The sequence below is a fragment of the Camarhynchus parvulus genome, chromosome 8 (genome assembly GCF_901933205.1).
Source record: "Camarhynchus parvulus chromosome 8, STF_HiC, whole genome shotgun sequence".
NCBI lineage: Eukaryota > Metazoa > Chordata > Aves > Passeriformes > Thraupidae > Camarhynchus > Camarhynchus parvulus.
In genome coordinates, this window is record NC_044578.1 from 1,508,655 (window position 1) to 1,526,154 (window position 17,500).

The window sequence follows — 17,500 nt, forward strand, 5'->3', positions numbered from 1 at the left end:
CTAAGCCCAGCTTTTCCAGGAAAAAGCCGTGAGCTAAACCCAGCTTTTCCAGGGAAAAGCCGTGAGCTAAGCCCAGCTTTTCCAGGAAAAAGCAGTGAGCTAAGCCCAGCTTTCCCAGGGAAAAGCAGCGAGCTAAGCCCAGCTCCACCAGAACAGCGCCACTCCCAATCCAAGGCCCAGGGGAGCGGTGGCGGTGCCGGGATTTGGGAATGCCGCAGCCCCGGATTTGGGAATGCCCCAGCCCCGGAAGAAGGCACGGTGCCTCACCTGGCTGTCCCCGTGGCCAGGGGGAGCAGAGATCCTCACTTGGTGCTGCAGAGGGAAAGGCAGCGGGGCAGGGCTGGACCAGCAGAGCTTCACCTGGCCCCTCTCAGCCAGCTCCAGGTGCAGCTTCACGGGGGCCTCAGGCTTCACTGCACACAAATTCATCCACAAGTTAGCCCCAGCTTCACCCAGGGTGCTGCGTTTTACTGAGATAAACTCAGACTTAAACTCAGTTCTCTTAAACTCAGTTTCCAAGAGCTGCTCTACTGCATGGCAGTGTTGTGTAATATCCCTGGAAAAGTCACCCTGGTGCTGTTGCAGTCATGAAGAAATGCTCTTTGACCTCCCATTTCCCTTAAACCTGCAGGAATTTCTTCCCTCTGGCCACAACTTTTCCCAGTAGCCAAGCCCTGGCTTACCTGCCTTGCTGGGAAGAGGGAATGAGCAGGAGAGGGGTGGGAATGCTGAGAAAATCAGTTTGCTCCTTATAGTGTACAATGGGATTTCCTAAACATTCCTATCCTTCCACAGGGATGATGGCTGGGAAAGGAGGTGTCCAGGAGAGTGAAAATGGAGAGTCTGGATATTCCCATGGGGATGAAGGGAGCTCTGGATGGGAAATCCTCAGGATTCCATTCCCTGTACAATGCCAAGGAGCCAAGGCCCTGCTTTTTCCTGGTACTGAGACCTTGGCTGGCCCTGTCCTCATTCCTGGCCAAGTTTTGCCCACGGAAGAGTAAAACCCTGCAGAGGCTGAAGGGAAAACATTCCCAAAAATCCTGGGCAGTGGGCAAATGTTCCCCTCAAATCCCATCTGCACTGGGGTCCAGCTCTCCAAGGGTCCCATTTTAGTGCATTAGTGGAATGTCACTCAGTTATATCAAATATCTCTAATTATTTTCAGTATAAATCCACCACACCAAGTCAGATTTTATTTAGTTATTTATATCAAAAATCTCTTATTATTTTCAGTATAGATCCACCACAGCAAGTCAGATTTTATTTAGTTATTTATATCAAAAATCTCTTATTATTTTCAGTATAGATCTACCACACCAAGTCAGATTTTATTTAATTTCTACTTCTAGACCATCTCAAAGCAATTAACTTCAGGAAGGCCAGCAGGGAGCGATTGGGGAGGAAGCAAATAAAAGTCAGTGGCTTTGCCATCACATTTCCCTGAATCAGATCCCACAGATAATGATGGTTGGGATGCCACCTGCTCCACCATCAGCAAATAAAATCCACGTGGCACAAGCACTCAAGAGTTTTACATTCAAAATAGTTTTAATTGAGCTAAATCTTGGCAGAATGTATATTAATATTGTGCATTTTAAAAACATGCTTCACTAAGCAGAGCTAACTCATTGTGTCATTTTTAAATACTGGCAGACTCCAGCCTGAATTTTTAATTTTTTCCTGCAGCATCATTTCAAACCAGCAGGATGAAAAATGCCACCTCTCATCTTCCAAACCAGCCCACCCAGAGATTTTAACTGGTTCTGTCTGCAGAGCACATCAGTTAGGAGGAAGTTCATAAAGTTCCTAAGTTTTTAAGTTAATAAGATGTTCATAAAACTTTAATTTTTTCCCCCTGCAGCTGACAGCTCCTGCCTTTATGAAATCTGCCCAAATCTGCAATAACTGGGCACGTTGGATAGCAACACATCTCAAATTCATCATGTCAGGAGAGTTTGAGCTTGATCAAACACACAGGAATGTTTTCCAGCTTGGGGTTGCATGGGTGAGGGAAAAAACATCAGGATCAGAGAGCTGCTTGGGAAAATGGGTGGGATTTCTTGCTAAGCAACTTTGGGAACAGTTTTTTAAATTTAATTGAAGCCCTCAGCAACAAGCTCCACCACTGGGCCAGTCTTGTGCACAGAGAGGTTCTGATTGGAAAGGAAAAAATAAGACATCACCAATTTTTGAGTGCTTGGGCTGTGCTCAGTGTGGTTTGCACTGGAGCCCAGACAGGGATTAGGGAGCTTTTCCTGCCCTGTCTGTGCCCCTTTCCCAGCAGGGCCATCCTGCTGCTGTTGTGAACCATGGACAGACAACTCTTCTACTAATTAAAGTTGAAAAGAAGGTACATTTATTACAGTGCTGAAAAGAGGGTGTGTTTAATACAGTGCTGAAAAGAGGGTACATTTATTACAGCACTGGACACCTGGGGAGTAACGTCCCCAAGACATGTGTAAAAAGTCACAAACTCCTACTCTCTATTTACCCAAAAAGGTTTTCCATATTCAGATGGTTTCCAGGATGGTTTCCAGGACACCAGTTACATAATCATGTACCCTCTCACTTTGTATTTTAATTAGCTGGACCTCCATTAGGGCTGTGCAATTGTCCTCTTTAGTTGGGTCGGTGGGCTCTGAGATGGGTCAGAAGAGCCCACCATGGGAGGTGGGCTCTGAGATGGGTCAGAACACAAAGAAATGGGTTCTGACCCAAAGAAATGGGTTCTGACTCATTTCAGAACAGTAAGTTCTGACTTATTTCCTTTGAAGAGGAAGTAAGACCTCTTCCTCATGGTAACCTCTCCACCCATGTCAAGCTGGCAGGGCTCCTTGGCCTGCTGGTCCCAGTCCAAACCTCCTCTCATTCTTAGTTGTATTTATGGCTCCTGCACTCTTTCAATGCTTCATACCTCACCTGGCATTCCCAACCTTGTTTCAGTTATCCCCATGTGGTATCAATTCATTTCCTTGTTAAACTCCAATCCCAATGTATGACCTTTGCTGACTACACTTCTAACCTAACCCTCGATTCATTTAAGCTCTCAGTTAAAATCCATCATTTTCACTCTCTCAGCTGCATTCCCAGCTCCACCCCTTGGCTCAGCGTTCCACAGCCAGGGGTTTCAGCCATGCTCACCAATGTCCGTGGGCTGCAGGGCCATCAGGGGCGACCCCAGGGCTGTGCCCCCTGCCACCATCTCCAGCCACAGCAGGTAGGTGTGGTTGAGGCTCGGCGTGGCCACCAGGCACTGGCAGCTGGCCTGGTCCCTGCAGTCACACGGAGCCACCCTCACTGTGCCCTGCAGAGAGCTCGTGGATGCAGCCCCCAGGGACAGCTCTGACCTGCAGGGGGAAAAACAAACCAGGAAACAAAACCATTATCTGTATCTCAATAGGCGTGCCCATCTGGATATAGTTTATTAATCAAAAAATTAAATTAATTAATGAAAAAAAAAAACTTTGCTGCTTCTCCCTTTTTAACTGGTTTTCAAGTAATGAACACAATTCCATTAGAGAATTCTCAGATCTTTTTAGGCACACAGTGTTGCTTCACCTTCCCATGGCAGCTCCCTGCCCTCCCAATAGAGATGAATTCCTAATTCCCATTCGTGAGGCACTGAAATAATGCCAAAAAATTTTAATGTTCCCTCCAGCTCCTGCTACAATTGAGCATTACAGGGAATATTATAATCATGGAATGGTTTGGGTTGGGAGGGACCTTAAATCCCATCCCAGCCCCTGCCATGGACAGGGACCTTTTCCACTGTCCCAGGCTGCTCCAAACCCATCCTTGGACACTTGCAGGGATCCAGGACAGCCACAGCTTCTCTGGGAAATCCATTCCAGGGCCTCCCCACCCTCCCAGGGAACAATTCCTTCCCAATATCCCAATATCCCTTCCCAATATCCCAACATCCCTTCCCAATATCCCAATATCCCTTCCCAATATCCCATCTGAATCTTCAGAACCAGCAGTTCCCAAAAGGATTCTTCATTCTCATCTCTACTCTTCAGGCTCTCCCAGAAACCCACATTTATGGAATTCTGCAGGTATCCAGTGACTAAAGCCTCCCCAAGGTTGGGAATTTAATAGTGCAAATAATTTGAGGCCAAATTTCTCCCAGCAGCAAAGCCAAGACAAACCCTGACAGCTCAATCACCTCGGATTCTTTCCTGCTTTTCACGTTTCATCCTTACCCAAAAAAAAAAAAAAAATAAAAAGCTCCTGTTTGGAATTGTTCTGAAGTGATTTTGGAATTATTTCTGTCCAGTAAGGGTTTTGTTTTACTAATTCAGAGAAAGAAATGGAAATTCATGGAATAAGAGCCTTTCAGTACATTTTTCCAATGGTTTTATAGCTGGCATGAGTCACTGGAACACTTGGATTCAGGCAGGGCAGAGATCTCTGCATTGGAGGAGAGGGAAGGACGAGATCTGCTGCTTTATTTTTTGGGTTTAGTCCATTTGTTATCTGCTCCATTTATCTGAGAGCAGAGCACAGGGAACTGGCCATGATTCACCAATTCCATTTCCATATCCTGCCCTGCTTAGAGAGGAAAAGATCAAAAAAATGAGGAGAATTATGGAGGATGGGAAGAGCTCAGGCTGGGACTTCAGGGAGCCACTCCTGGATCATCCCAGCCCCACTCCCCCCATCCCTCACTGATCTTTTTGCATCTTGGGATCCTGTGAGGCTGGAAAACCATGGAATTTGGGCAGCCCTGCCCTCCCAGCTCCTGTGCTCTGCAGGAACAGCCCCAAGCAGGTCCATGTCAAGGTATGGTTTACATTTATTAATGCTCCAGACAGTCCATCCTGACATTCCTACAATAATTCTCACCAGGACTCGCAGACTTTAGGACACGGGAATTATGCTGATGGTATCTGGCAGACACAGAGCTCTGAAATTACTTGGAATAATTTGGTTTTTCTAGATGTGGCTCCACTGTTTTCTCCTGAATTTCCTTTCAAAAACTTTGCAGAATTTGCTTTGAAGCGTCTCTGCCTTCTCCTGTTGCTCACAGATTTTATTGGTCTCCAAAAGCCACAATCAATCCATGAAAACAAATTTCTTTCTTCAAACCACGTCTTTGATCTGATCTATCTGGAAAGTGGTTACCACCACACCAGCCCCTCATCATTCCTAATAATTATTTCAATTTTTAACCATCCAAATGAACTTGTTTGCACCAAAAAAAAGCAGTGTAAAGGGAGACAAAAGCTAAAGACCTCCTCTCCTGACTTATTAACCTTCACAAGCTGAGGAGAGGTCAGCTCCTCCACACAAATCCTGTCACAGAGAGTTCTTTTAGCCAACACATTGGAAAAGAAACACGTAGGAAGTCCTAAATGTTTTATATTTATATTCAACCCCCTTCAGAAGGTGATGCTTCTCCTGCTAAATTCATCTGTGGCCCCGTGGGGAACTTGGAGACTTTCAATTAGATGTTGCAAAATGTCCTGCCTGAATTTCAATCCTGTTCTTGTGATTGAAAAGAAAAAGTAGAACTCCTTTTAGGGCAAATTACCTGAATTTTCAGGAAAGGTCCATCCCAACCAGGTGGTTGTGAAATAGGGTCACCATTTTAACTCTGCTGTCACATTATTCCCATACCCTTTCCAAGCACTGCCTTTAATGGGAAAGGATGGAGCAAAGCTGTCTGGGGCTTCCAGGATTTTCTCCATAAATATTTCCCAATGTTTTTGATCAATGGTAGCTCTAGAAAAATCTTTATTTGAAGAAGCTGCCCCATGAAACTGCAGCAGATCTGAGGCTGCTGAGCTCATCAATCTCTAATGAGAGGTTGGTTTTCTCTGGCTGGAGAGGCTCAATGCACAACTGATTGCATGATTTATCCTTAAAAAACATGGGAATTTAGGCCCAGAACTGGAGGAGAGCCTCCCAGGTACTTCAAATAAGTCCAAATACGAATGCAGCCTCATGAGCTCAAAGGGCAGATGATAATCAGTGCTCAAAATGAAACCAAGGGGATCCCTGAGGCTGAAGATTCCAGCTCATCAAATTAACCCTGGGCTTTACAGCATTCCTGGGATCAGACAGCAGGAAAGATGTTTGGTAGACAATTAACCCAACTTGTCTAATGAAGCTTTGGAATAACCTTTTCTCTTATTTCTTTTTCTGTTCTTTTGGAATAACATTTTCAAAGCCCCATCCTCTCCCTCACTTGAGCCTGTCACAGAGCACTGCCATGGGCAGAACAGAACATTCCCATTCCTGCTATTTCCAAGCAGGAAAACTGTGGATGTGGTAAATAAGAGGAGACTTCTCTAATGCTGAAAAAAAAAAAAAGGAAAAAAAGAAAAGAAAAAGCTGTGAGAGACCCAAGCTTTTCTGTTGTAGATTCTTCTGTATCATTATTTTTGTGCATTGCCCTGCATGTGAGAATCCTGGCTGGATCTCCAGACTCCCAGGGAGAAACACATGCCAGGAATGCATATTTTTAAAACTGGGAATGTTTTCAAGGTATTTTGGCTCAGGAATAAAATGCTAAGGTATCAGAGAGCCAACAGGGAAAGCTGTCACCTTCCCAAAGGTTGAAATGCTTGTGCTTGCTGTTCCCCAGAACACAGGGACCCTAAAAGGAAAATATTAATATGCAATGTGGGGAGGGAAATGAGTTCTCCAAGGCTTTGCTTTGCTTCTCATCTTTGCAGCAAAGAGAAATCAAACAGAGACCCTGCTGAGTCCACAGAGCCTGCTCTCCTAAATGGCATGGAACTCACTGAATTCCCTTCCTAACACAAGGAACCTCTTCAGCCCAGCTGGGGCTCCAGGCTGGTGGCATCCCAAAACAATTTCCATACAGAGATTTCTGCACTGGGATCACTGGCAAAGCCTTTCCTGTGCAGCTGAGCCTGGATGGAGCAGAGCAAAGGCAGAGCTGCTTCCCCCACAAACACCCATGGAATGGTATTTCAGGAGTCACAGTCATGAGGAGCACTGGAAATGGGAACCCACCTCACCAAAATGGGATTTAAATATTGTGTCAGCTGAACAAGCATATTTATTCCTAAATAATACATTTGGGTTCTGCTCTGGCTACAGGGATGATTTGTGCCAAATGAGACCTGGCTGTTCAGGAAGTCCTCTATAAATTCAGCTAATTCAACTATTTCAGTTTATCCTGTTTCATCAGGAAATGAAGTCTCTGTGTGTCTCCTCAAACCTATCAATAATCCACAAAAAACCAGGGTGGTTTCATGGTATCAAACAGATCTTTTTGTAACCAATGTGTAGCAGACCTGCCCATCCCACAGGCAGGAGGATTCCATCTCTCAGCATTCCAGGGAATATTCACCACAGTGCCAATGAGATGACAGCAGCATCTGCCATTGGATCACATGTAAAGTACCACAGTTACTTCAAGAGAGACAAGATTATGGTCAAAAACAAATAAAAAGCAGAACCAAAACTTTAAAATTAAGAAATTCTAACAACAAAGATACCTTAAGAAGTCAATGCTGATTTCATTAAAATATTTTAAGAAACATGTGAAGGACAGAGAAGGGGGACTCTCCATTCCAACTACTTTTCATTCAAATAACCACAAACTTTCCATCTTATCCAGGATTACTTTTAGACAGGACAAAGTGAAATCTGCAGAGCTGAAGCTCCCACCATGCTGGAAGCTGGAATGTTGATGTTTTAGGAGATGCTTTCAGTTTTCCAGAGGGATTTAACAGTAAATCCTGTACTTACCCAGAGTATAAAAGATTCACCTTCAAGTCAGCTCTCAGGTCCAGCTTCAAAAGCTGCAGGTTACAAACCAACAGGTCCAGCCTGCCTCTAACCCAACATTCCACGTTCCAGCTCCAGTCTGGACAAAAGAAAGGGATCACACATTTCTGAACTGCATTAAAACAAAATAAAATACCTGGATGGAAGTCACTCACAAAGAGAGGACAAGGAACAGATCTTCCTGAAAGTGAGGCTGCACCACAGATGGAAAAATATTTATGAATAATCTGAATTGGGCACCTTAAACACTTCCAAGGCTCACAATCCACATGGTTCTGCACTGTCATGATTAAAGAAGGAACATTTTTTACCTGGATTTAGGGACAAGGCTGCAGGGTGAAGAAAAATGAAGCTGATGGTGGTTGCTGTGTCCTGGGAAGTGGCACAGCCCCAGCTGGGGATTTGTGGAATGAAATTCTACCCACTGAGGTCAAGGAGATTCCTGGCAGCAGGATGCCAGCTCCGTGCTCCTCAGAGACAGGAGGAGAAAAAAATCCTTGGGAAAAAAAAATCCTAATCCATGTACAGACATTTACTGCACATTCACTATCTAAAGCCTCATAATTCATGTAGAAATTATGCCATTTGCTCTCCATCTCCCCTGCCTGCTGATGGAGTTTAAAGCCCACATCCACCAAAAATATTTAAAACATTCCTCACAGTGTCTAAACTCCTTTGAAGATCTGGGTTTATGTCCTCTTATGCAGTGCTCCATATTTTATTCACAATTCCCCTGGAAAGACAGCCAACGTTTTTTATTCCCTTTTGAAACTGTGCTGCACAATTCCTCCACCTTCCACTACATTCTGAGGAAGGATTTTACTCCCTGAGGAAGGAATTTACCTCTCTGAGGAAGGATTTTGCCACACTGTGTTGCCTGCCCAGGATAAAAGCGAATCCCCATTAATCCAACCCACCCCTCTCCTCCCAAACAAAAAAAAAAAACCTAAATATTTTTGGAATAATTAACTCCTTGTGCCCTTGAGTGCTAAACCCACCTATTTTCTGAGGAGCAGAGAGATTTATTTCTGAAGGAATAAACTTCCTTGCCTGCATGCTTGCTCTGTACAAAGAACAATCAATGTTGCTGGCACTCCAAAGGCAACACAGAAATTTTTCTTCATTCATTAAATGCTTGATTTTGGGTGCTCCAAGTTCTCTCCTCAAACCAGACCAGCTCCCAGCTGAGAAAGGGCTCAGAAAGGTCTCATTCAGCAGCACACAGGGCAGTGTGAAATTCCTGGCAGGAACTGGATGGACCATGCAATGGGCAGCTGCCATCTGAAGGAAGTCTGCAAATGTAAAGGGAAAAGTATTGGAAACAAAAGGAAAAGTTCATATTTTTGAACAAGTAAAAGGGAGTGGTTGATGTGAAACAGAAAGAGGTAAAAATCAGGTTGTTTTGGGGAGTTGTTCCCTGAGGTAAAGACAAAATTAATAAAAATATCCCTTCTAGGTAAAGACAAAATCACTAAAAACATCCTCTCTGAATGGTGTCACAGGTGGCAGATTTCAGATTTTACCCCACCCCCTCTGCACCTAAACTTCTGTTTTCTCAATCTCTTGAAAAAAGGCAAGGCCAAGATTGCAGGTGAAGCATCTCTTTGGGATAAATTGGCTTTTATTAACCAAAACTGCAGTGAATCCTTAGCTGGGTGTGAGTCTCATCTCCCCGTGGAACAGATCCCCTCCAGCTCTTTTAAAACAGCTCCATTTCAATACAAATATAATCCTGTTGTAAATATGAGACATAGTCCCACTGTAACTGTGAAATAAAAAAGGACAATATTCCTGTGGGTGCAACTGCACAACCCCAGGGCATTATCTGGGAAGTGAGAGGCAGGAAAATGATAATTTTTTTTTCCATAAGACTTAAAATAAAACCACTCAGAGCACATTTGTTGATGTCATAGCTTGAGTCGTGCTCACAATGGTTGAGAGAAGGATGAGCAGGGAAAACACTGTAAAACACTCTGAATTTACAGATTAAAGCTCTGCTTACAGCAAGGCACAGGGGCATGGGTGCACTTTGTGTTCTGCTCAGGAAGGGCAGAAATTTTAAGCAGTTCATTAAATAGAAATTAACTGATGCTCTATGCCCTGCCACAGCCAAAATAAGAAATACCAGAATATCTCTGGCACTGTTTGATTAATAGAAGTTCATAATTCTCTAGCACAGAGCACGCGTTGAATAATACCAAAATATGAAATGAGAGCTCTAAAGAAAAGCTGCTAAAACCAGGAGATGCAGAGTTTTATTCTGCAGAGGGTTTTGCTTTCCCTCCACACAGATTTTGTGCTGCCAGGCTCCTGCAGGGCTCTGCTCTTCCCTGCTCTCCCACTAAACAGAGTTTGTGCCTCTGTAAATCCCAGCTTCATTAGCCTCCAGCAGGAGGAGTGGAGCAAACAAACTCTCAGGCCATAATCCATGATTAAAAAAGGACAAAAAAAGTGACACAGAGCAGGACAGAGAAGCAGCACTGTCCCCAGCTCATCTCTTTTTCTAAAGAACTTCCCCCTTGTGTATCACAGATCATCTCAAGGGATTAATTAAATCTTATAAAGTCAAAAATGTGCTCAGCCCCTTTCTTCAGAAACGGAAAAAATGAGGTTAAAATGACCCAGAGGAAGGCCTGACTTGCAGTTCTGTCCCCAGAGCAGCAGGGCCATCAGATGGTGACAAACTGCCCTGAAATGCCAGGAAATCTCCCTGGAGCATCCAGGTTTTCCAGTTAAAGCTACTCAATAAAAGGTACTTACAAGAATTTCAGCAATGCAGTATTTGATACTGAGTGGATAAAAGTATAGAGAGCAAGATAAAAAGGTGTTTATGTATATAAAAGGTACCTAAATTTAATGATTTATTAACCTTTTTTACTCATATTTTGTAAAAATAACACAAATTTTCCAAATAACTCCACTGGATTACAGGATCTGCTTTCTCCCTAAGCACCACCATCAAAACCCTTTAAATAGTCCTTATTTTAATTAAAAAAAAAATAAAAAGGAAGGCAAATACCAGCTGTCCTTGCAGAGCAGATGCCAATATTGTCAGAGGCATTTCCCAGTTTATTAATGCAGCATTTGCAGTGAGCTGAGCAGCCCTGTGGTGCCCCTGGGAGCAGGAATGGCAGCATCCCCAGGAGCAGAGGAGCTCTCCTTGCACTTCTGGGCAACAAAACAAACTCCCCACAAGCTTTTATCTCATCAAATCTGTCCAGGGCATTTATTTGGATGTGTCCTGACTCAACATGTATTTTTTAACAATGTTTCCTGATCTGAAAAGTCATCCCAAACTGGGCTTTGGAATATTTTTTACTGACTCACCCATCAGCACAAACATGGTTGGGATGATTTGCCAACACATCTTGTTTTGTAGAGCTGACCTGAAAAACACACAGAAAATTAATGGAGGGCTTATAATTATCAGTGTGTTGTTTCATTTCGGTGTATTTCAGTTCATTTGGTGCTCACACCTTTGTAAGCAGAATCATGGAAAAACCACAATGGTTTGGAAAGGAACTTAAAAATCATCTAATTCCAACACTCTGGGATGAGGAGAGACTCCTCTCTACACCAGGAAAGGAAGAACAGGCCAGAAAGGGAGGAAAAAATCAGAATTTTCCAAGTGCAGCAGACACAGAAGCGCTCACCCATTCCAACAGAGAAGACTTCACTAAACCTTACAGCAACATTTCATTATTGTTCCTTCACTTCAGATACTTTGTTCTTTTTGTATTTTCATCCAATAGTTACATAAATTCTGCTAAAATCAAAATATATTTTTATAGTCAAAGCTCCACAGAGCAGAGTTTGGCCGCTGTTGTAGTCAGGAGCTGAGTGCTGAGTAAAACCCACAGCTCAAGTCAGGCAGCAAATGCCAGGGTGAGAAATTCGAGTTAGGGAATCCCTCCAAAGGGTTCCATTCCTGGAATATTTCTGAGGGCAGTTTCCTTGAGAACATCCCTGGAGCCAAAAGAGGCAGTGCCAAGGTTATGTAATGCACTTTGGGGCAGCATGTCCTGGAAAATAGATTTATTTCTGTATTCCATATCTACCTGAAGCACAGCCAGCTGCCCAGGGATGTCACAATTCCCAGGTCCCTGTCTCCTGCCTGCTCTCCCACAAATCCAGTGGAGCTGAATTTCTCCAGCACTGTGCTCTGCAGGATCAGCCAATCCCATCCTCTTTCCTCCCCATCCACTGTGCTTTTTCAGCTCCATTTTCAGCTATTAAAGAGGGAATCTCAGACTTTTCCAGTTTCAGGGGACAATTTGGCTCTCAGCACAGCTGGTAGGCGCCCACCTCACCTGTTCCTTTTCCATTAGTTTATTTCTGCTAGAGAGCCATGAGGGCCAGAGGAATTATGGAGCTATCAGGTCATTTCACAAAGATACAGACAGGAATTACTCCCAAATAACTGAAATTAGTTAGATTTTCCCTAATTTCAGAAGCAAAAAGTACCTTTTAAAAGAGTTTATTTGACATAAATGTACATTATTCACACTATTAAATGGTTTAATGAGAAACAGCCCATGTTCCTCTCTCACAGATGCAACAAAAATCCCTGTCCATCCTTCAAGCACTTTCCAGCAGGAAAATGGCAGAGATCACTTCCAAGAAAACTGGACATCCATTTCCAAAATTTATGAAGTTATCCATAGGCCCTGGGTGTTAAGTTTCCCCCATGAAATACCCATTTACACTGAGAAGAAAATAAACACAGAGCCCCAGAATCCCATACAGAAGGAAAATTATAATTTCTGTGTAGTTTAGTGAAGAAAAAGGTTTTTTAATTTCCTGATGAAAGGGAAAAAAATTAAGGGATAATTTCTCCCTGGGAAGGGTGGTCAGGATGGGAAGGGGCTGCCCAGGGAGGTTTGGAGTTCCCATCCCTGGAGGTGTCCAAGGAACTCCTGGAAGTGGCACTCAGGGCTGGGGACAAGGCTGCACTTGATGCTCTTGGAGGGCTTTTCCAGCCTTAATGATTTTGGGATTCTGACATAAAAATAGGCAGACAGAGCAATCAGAGATTCTGATGTCAGCACTAATTTCATACTTAGAGCAGAAGGCAAAAGCACTTTTCAGGCCAGCCTGGGATCTCCTGTCACATCACCCTGGCTTTTACAGAGGTGTTTTCCCAACAACATTCCTGACCAAACCCAGGGCTCAACATGACCAAAAAGCCCTGAAAGCTGCATGGCCACAGAAGCAGCCCCTTCTCTGTTCAAAGTTCAGCCTTCCTTGTGTAAACTTTGGGTAAAAAGAGGTAAGTCCCAGGGCAGGATAAATGCACTGCTGGAGCAGACAGGATTCCCCAAAACCTTTTCCAGTGAGAACAGTGAGCTTGCCAGAATTCCTTACTCCACTGTAAGAAAGAGTACAAGTTTTACAGGAACATATACGGGAACAGGAAGTTAAATAAAGAGAATTCTTACAACTTGTAAGCTCTGTCCTGGAGCAAATAAATGAACACAGCCAGGACAAATTGGTTTATTTGAGGCTGGGGAAGTGTCCATACAAAAGAAAGGAATTTGAGTCCTTTTGAACAAATATATCTTACATTATTCTGGAACCACTGACTTTGCTGCTGCTGGGTACGAGAACTTTTCTGATTTCTTATGTAAATACTATATTCCTGTCCATATCAACCACAGAATAGCTCAGCACCAAGAGTTGGGATTAAAACCAAAACACAACAGATATGACAGGCAAGGAGAAGAGCAATGAAATAAGATCATTTTTATTTACAGGACAGGTGAGAAATCCTAGAATTCCCTGGCTTATCAGCATGGGAAACAGGTTCAGCATAGCCTGAAATGAGCAGGACCCACAAACAGCTGCACTGGCATGGAAACCCATATAAACCATCCCTGATTTTTGCAAGCACTGCACTACAGCTGGTTTTAAATATTAAACATCTCTAGAAAGCATAAAAATGTTTTAGCAATAATGTCTATGCACAGAATCTTCTGACATGTTGTTTAAGGTGCCAAGGGCTTTCCAGTCCTGTCAGTCTGAACATGGAATTCCATTTGCCATTGAGTACATTAAAAACCATTCTTAAAAAAGAGTTCTGAGAAAGTGGTGCACACAAAATAGAAATGAGTAGGACCCACACTGAATAATTTTGCTAATATTAAAGCTTTAATAAAGGCAGCCCAAGCTGGGCAGAAGCACAGCTACAAATCCAACTCTAAACCTGCTGGTGGAGCCTCTCCCCCAAAACTCGACAGCAAAACGTCCCGAACTCTTCAGAGTTTCTCCAGACCATGGAATTTCTCTTGTTTGTAGTGAAACCACTCCTCATTCATGCTGTGCATCCGTCCTTCCTTACGAGCAGAGCTCCTGGGATTCCTTGGCACTTAGAGGTTATATTGCTTTATAGGCACGCTTGGAAGTTAAGGGCTCTCCGTGTGTTCATTACAAAACACATTTATAAATGCTGTACCACTCATTAACTTTCCGAAGTTCTCTTCTATCACAGCTCCCGCAGCATCGGGGACTCACAGCCCACATTCACCCAGATTTATTTTTGTTTTGTTTCTGACACTGAATCTCAGGGAATAGAAGGAGGGAAAGGGCTGAAACCGCCTGGGTCTGCGAGCGGGATGTGGAACTGGCTGCAGGCTGTGTTCAGGGGGATGGTTCAGGAAATTAGAGATAAAGAAGAGGATAAAAAGTAAATTCACCAACCTGCTTCTCCTTGCTCTCGGGGTTCCGACTGGCGGCTGAAGCGACGCTGCCACGGCGCTGCTCCGACAGCGAGCCCCGGACGGGCGCTTCCCTCAGCCCGGCTCCCCTCAGCTCCGGCCCCTCAGCCCGGCTCCCCTCAGCCTTCCCCGGCTCCCTTCAGCCCCGATCCCTCCGTCCCCAGCCCCGTTCTCCTCAGCTTCCCCCTGTTCCCCTCAGCTTCCCCCGGTTCCCCTCAGCCCCGACCCTTCCGCCGCCCCGCCCCGGCCCAGCGCCCCGCCCGCCCCGGCCCCTCACACGGGATAGCCGGGAAGCAGCCGGGAAGGGTTGGAAACACCGGGCCCCTCAAACGGGATAGCCGGGAAGCGGCAGGGAAGGGTTGGAAACGCCGGGACCCTCACACGGGATAGCCGGGAAGGGGCAGGGAAGGGTTTGGAGCACTGGAACCCTCACACGGGAAGGGTTTGTAACACCGGGAGCCTCACACGGGATAGCGGGAAAAGGACTGAGAAGGGTTTGGAGCACCGGGAGCCTCACACGGGGTAGCGGGGAAGGAGCTGGGGAGGGTCTGGAATACCAGGAGAGCCTGAGGGAGCTGGGAGGGGCTGGAGAATCCCTGAGGGAGCTGGGAAGGGGCTGCAGAATCCCTGAGGAGCTGGGAAGGGGCTGGAGAATCCCCTGAGGGAGCTGGGAAGGGGCTGGAGAATCCCCGAGGAGCTGGGAAGGGGCTGGAGAATCCCTGAGGAGCTGGGAAGGGGCTGGAGAATCCCTGAGGAGAGGGGCAGGGGCTGAGCCTGGAGCAAAGGAGGCTCAGGGGGCCCCTGTGGCTCTGCACAGCTCCTGCCAGGAGGGCACAGCCGGGGGGTCGGGCTCTGCTCCCATGTCGGATCAGAATCTCCTCTTTGGCATAAAAACGCCGATGCTGAGCGGGACCAGGAGGGATAACAAGGGAGCAGGAAATAAAATTCCTACAGACACAGCAGGAGGGAGAACCTTGGAAGAGTTAAAGCCCATCTCATTCCACCCTTGCCACTTTCCACTAGACCGGGTTGCCGAAGGCTCATCCAACCTGGCCTGGCGCCTCTTAATGATGTTAATTAATTCAAATATCTCAAGACCTGGTAGTGCTATAATGTGCATATCCATTATCTGCTGGCTCTAATTTAAGAGCAGTTGATATAAATTACCTTTAACTCCACAAGTAATGGACTAAATCACATTTTTGACCCTTTCACACTTCAGCGTTTGAGGAGTTGACATATGTGAAGCAATACCACGTATTTAACAGGAGCTTGCAATTAAAAAACCAACACCCAAAAATTATTTCAAAGAATTTCAAGCAAGGACTGAGCTCTGCTAAGAAAGATGAACCTTTAATTTTGCTTGTGCTCATCCTTTTGTAAAAGGCAAAAGTAATTTAGAAACCAGTGAACTAGAGACTGGAAAGTCCCAGCCAGGCCCAGCTGAGGGTTTTACACAATGGTTTTTCCTCTCAGCAATATTATTTTAAAAGAAATGCAAACCCACTATCTCTGCTTCATGAGCTATAAAGACAAATATTTTTGTTTCCCTTTTGCAAGCTCTTCTCAAGTAACCAGACTGGAACTATCTTTTGGGTGGTGTGAACACTTCTCCCATGAGCAAACCCACTGATTGGCTTTAATTTATTTATTGGCTTTCTGTTATTCACAACCCATTTCCTCAAAGCAGCATCAGCCAATTTCGCTCCTTATTAAAATAACCATCTCTAAATTGATAAATTCTATTTTTAAAATATTTCCTGATTCTGGTATGGCAGTTTGGGAAATCTGACTAACAACAACTTGTGTCTGAGGTCAGGAAGCCACTGAAGCTTTCGTATCCCAGACTTTCACAGCATAAGCAAAAGCTGTCAAAAGCTGCCACTAGAAAATCCTTTTATTTGGAATATCTTGGGACAAACATTTGTCAGTTTTCTTTCACTTCCCCATGTGCCACTGCTGCTCAGCCAACCAGGAAAAAAAAACCAACCTACAAAGCCTCTAGTGCAAATTTATTTATTTATGAAGGTATTTCCCCCCCTTGTAACACCTAAACTAAAACTTCCTTGAGTTTAATCCTCTTGAGGAAGACAGAAGACAGGTAATTCCTCCTTTCAGAGGTCTTTGACGTGTGTTCCATTGTGCTTTCACCCTGATCATCCTTTGTGTAAACTTCAGTTCCAGTTTATTCTGCCTTTCTTTACAGACCAGCTTTCCTGGAGGGCTCTGGGGCTGAGCCCTGACAGGATTTGGGAACCAGCTGGGATCAGGGAACAGGGACAGGACAGCAGGCTCAGGTTGGACCAGCAGGAATTTCCCCGTGGAAAGGAGATTTGTGTAGATAAATACCAGAGGTTATGAGATTTTAGAGGAGAAAGTATTTGGTTATAATTTAAGAGTAGTTATATGTTTGTTTGTTATAAGGTAATGTATAATTTTTTTTATCAATACATAGTTGTTATAGAAATTATTTTGGTTTCTAATTTATTATTTTTATTTACTGTTATTGTTTTGTGTATATTTTCATTTAATAAAATAAAATATTTAATAACTGTTGTTTAATATTATTCTTAATAAAATAATAATACTTAATATTATTAAATATTATATATAAAATATATTATATATAAAATACATATGTTTTATAATTGTAATATTTTATATTTTTTAAATTTTATTTACTTTATGTACCTATGTTTTTATTATAATTTTTATTGTTTTATTTCTATAGTTTTTATTGATTTAAGGTCTATTTTTATTTATAACTACAGAAATATAAGTTTATGATTTTTTTGTTGAATGTTTGTGTATTGTATTTTTAGATAAGGTCAGGCCGTGGCAGGGGCTGCCCAGGGAGGTTTGCAGTGCCCATCCCTGGGGTGTCCCAGGAATTCCTGGAGGTGGCACTCAGAGCTCTGGGCTGGGGACAAGGTGGGGATCAGGTCCTGCTGACCTTGGAGGGCTTTTCCAACTTCAATGATTCTGGGATTCTACTACTTTCTTTTCTTTTATTTTTATTA

The 17,500-nt window shown here is 44.0% G+C and overlaps 1 protein-coding gene across 1 annotated transcript in view; it reads right to left on the reverse strand.

Annotated features, from left to right (window-relative positions):
- Positions 1 to 14,593, reverse strand: part of LEPR (leptin receptor) — a 29,664-nt gene extending 15,071 nt beyond the window's left edge. Inside the window, 6 exon segments of the mRNA XM_030953367.1 lie at positions 268 to 413; positions 3,145 to 3,350; positions 7,729 to 7,846; positions 8,766 to 9,059; positions 11,095 to 11,153; positions 14,464 to 14,593. Coding sequence (XP_030809227.1) covers positions 268 to 413; positions 3,145 to 3,350; positions 7,729 to 7,846; positions 8,766 to 9,059; positions 11,095 to 11,134 — 804 coding nt within the window. The 5' untranslated portion in view covers positions 11,135 to 11,153; positions 14,464 to 14,593.
- Positions 14,594 to 17,500: the final 2,907 nt, after the last annotated feature.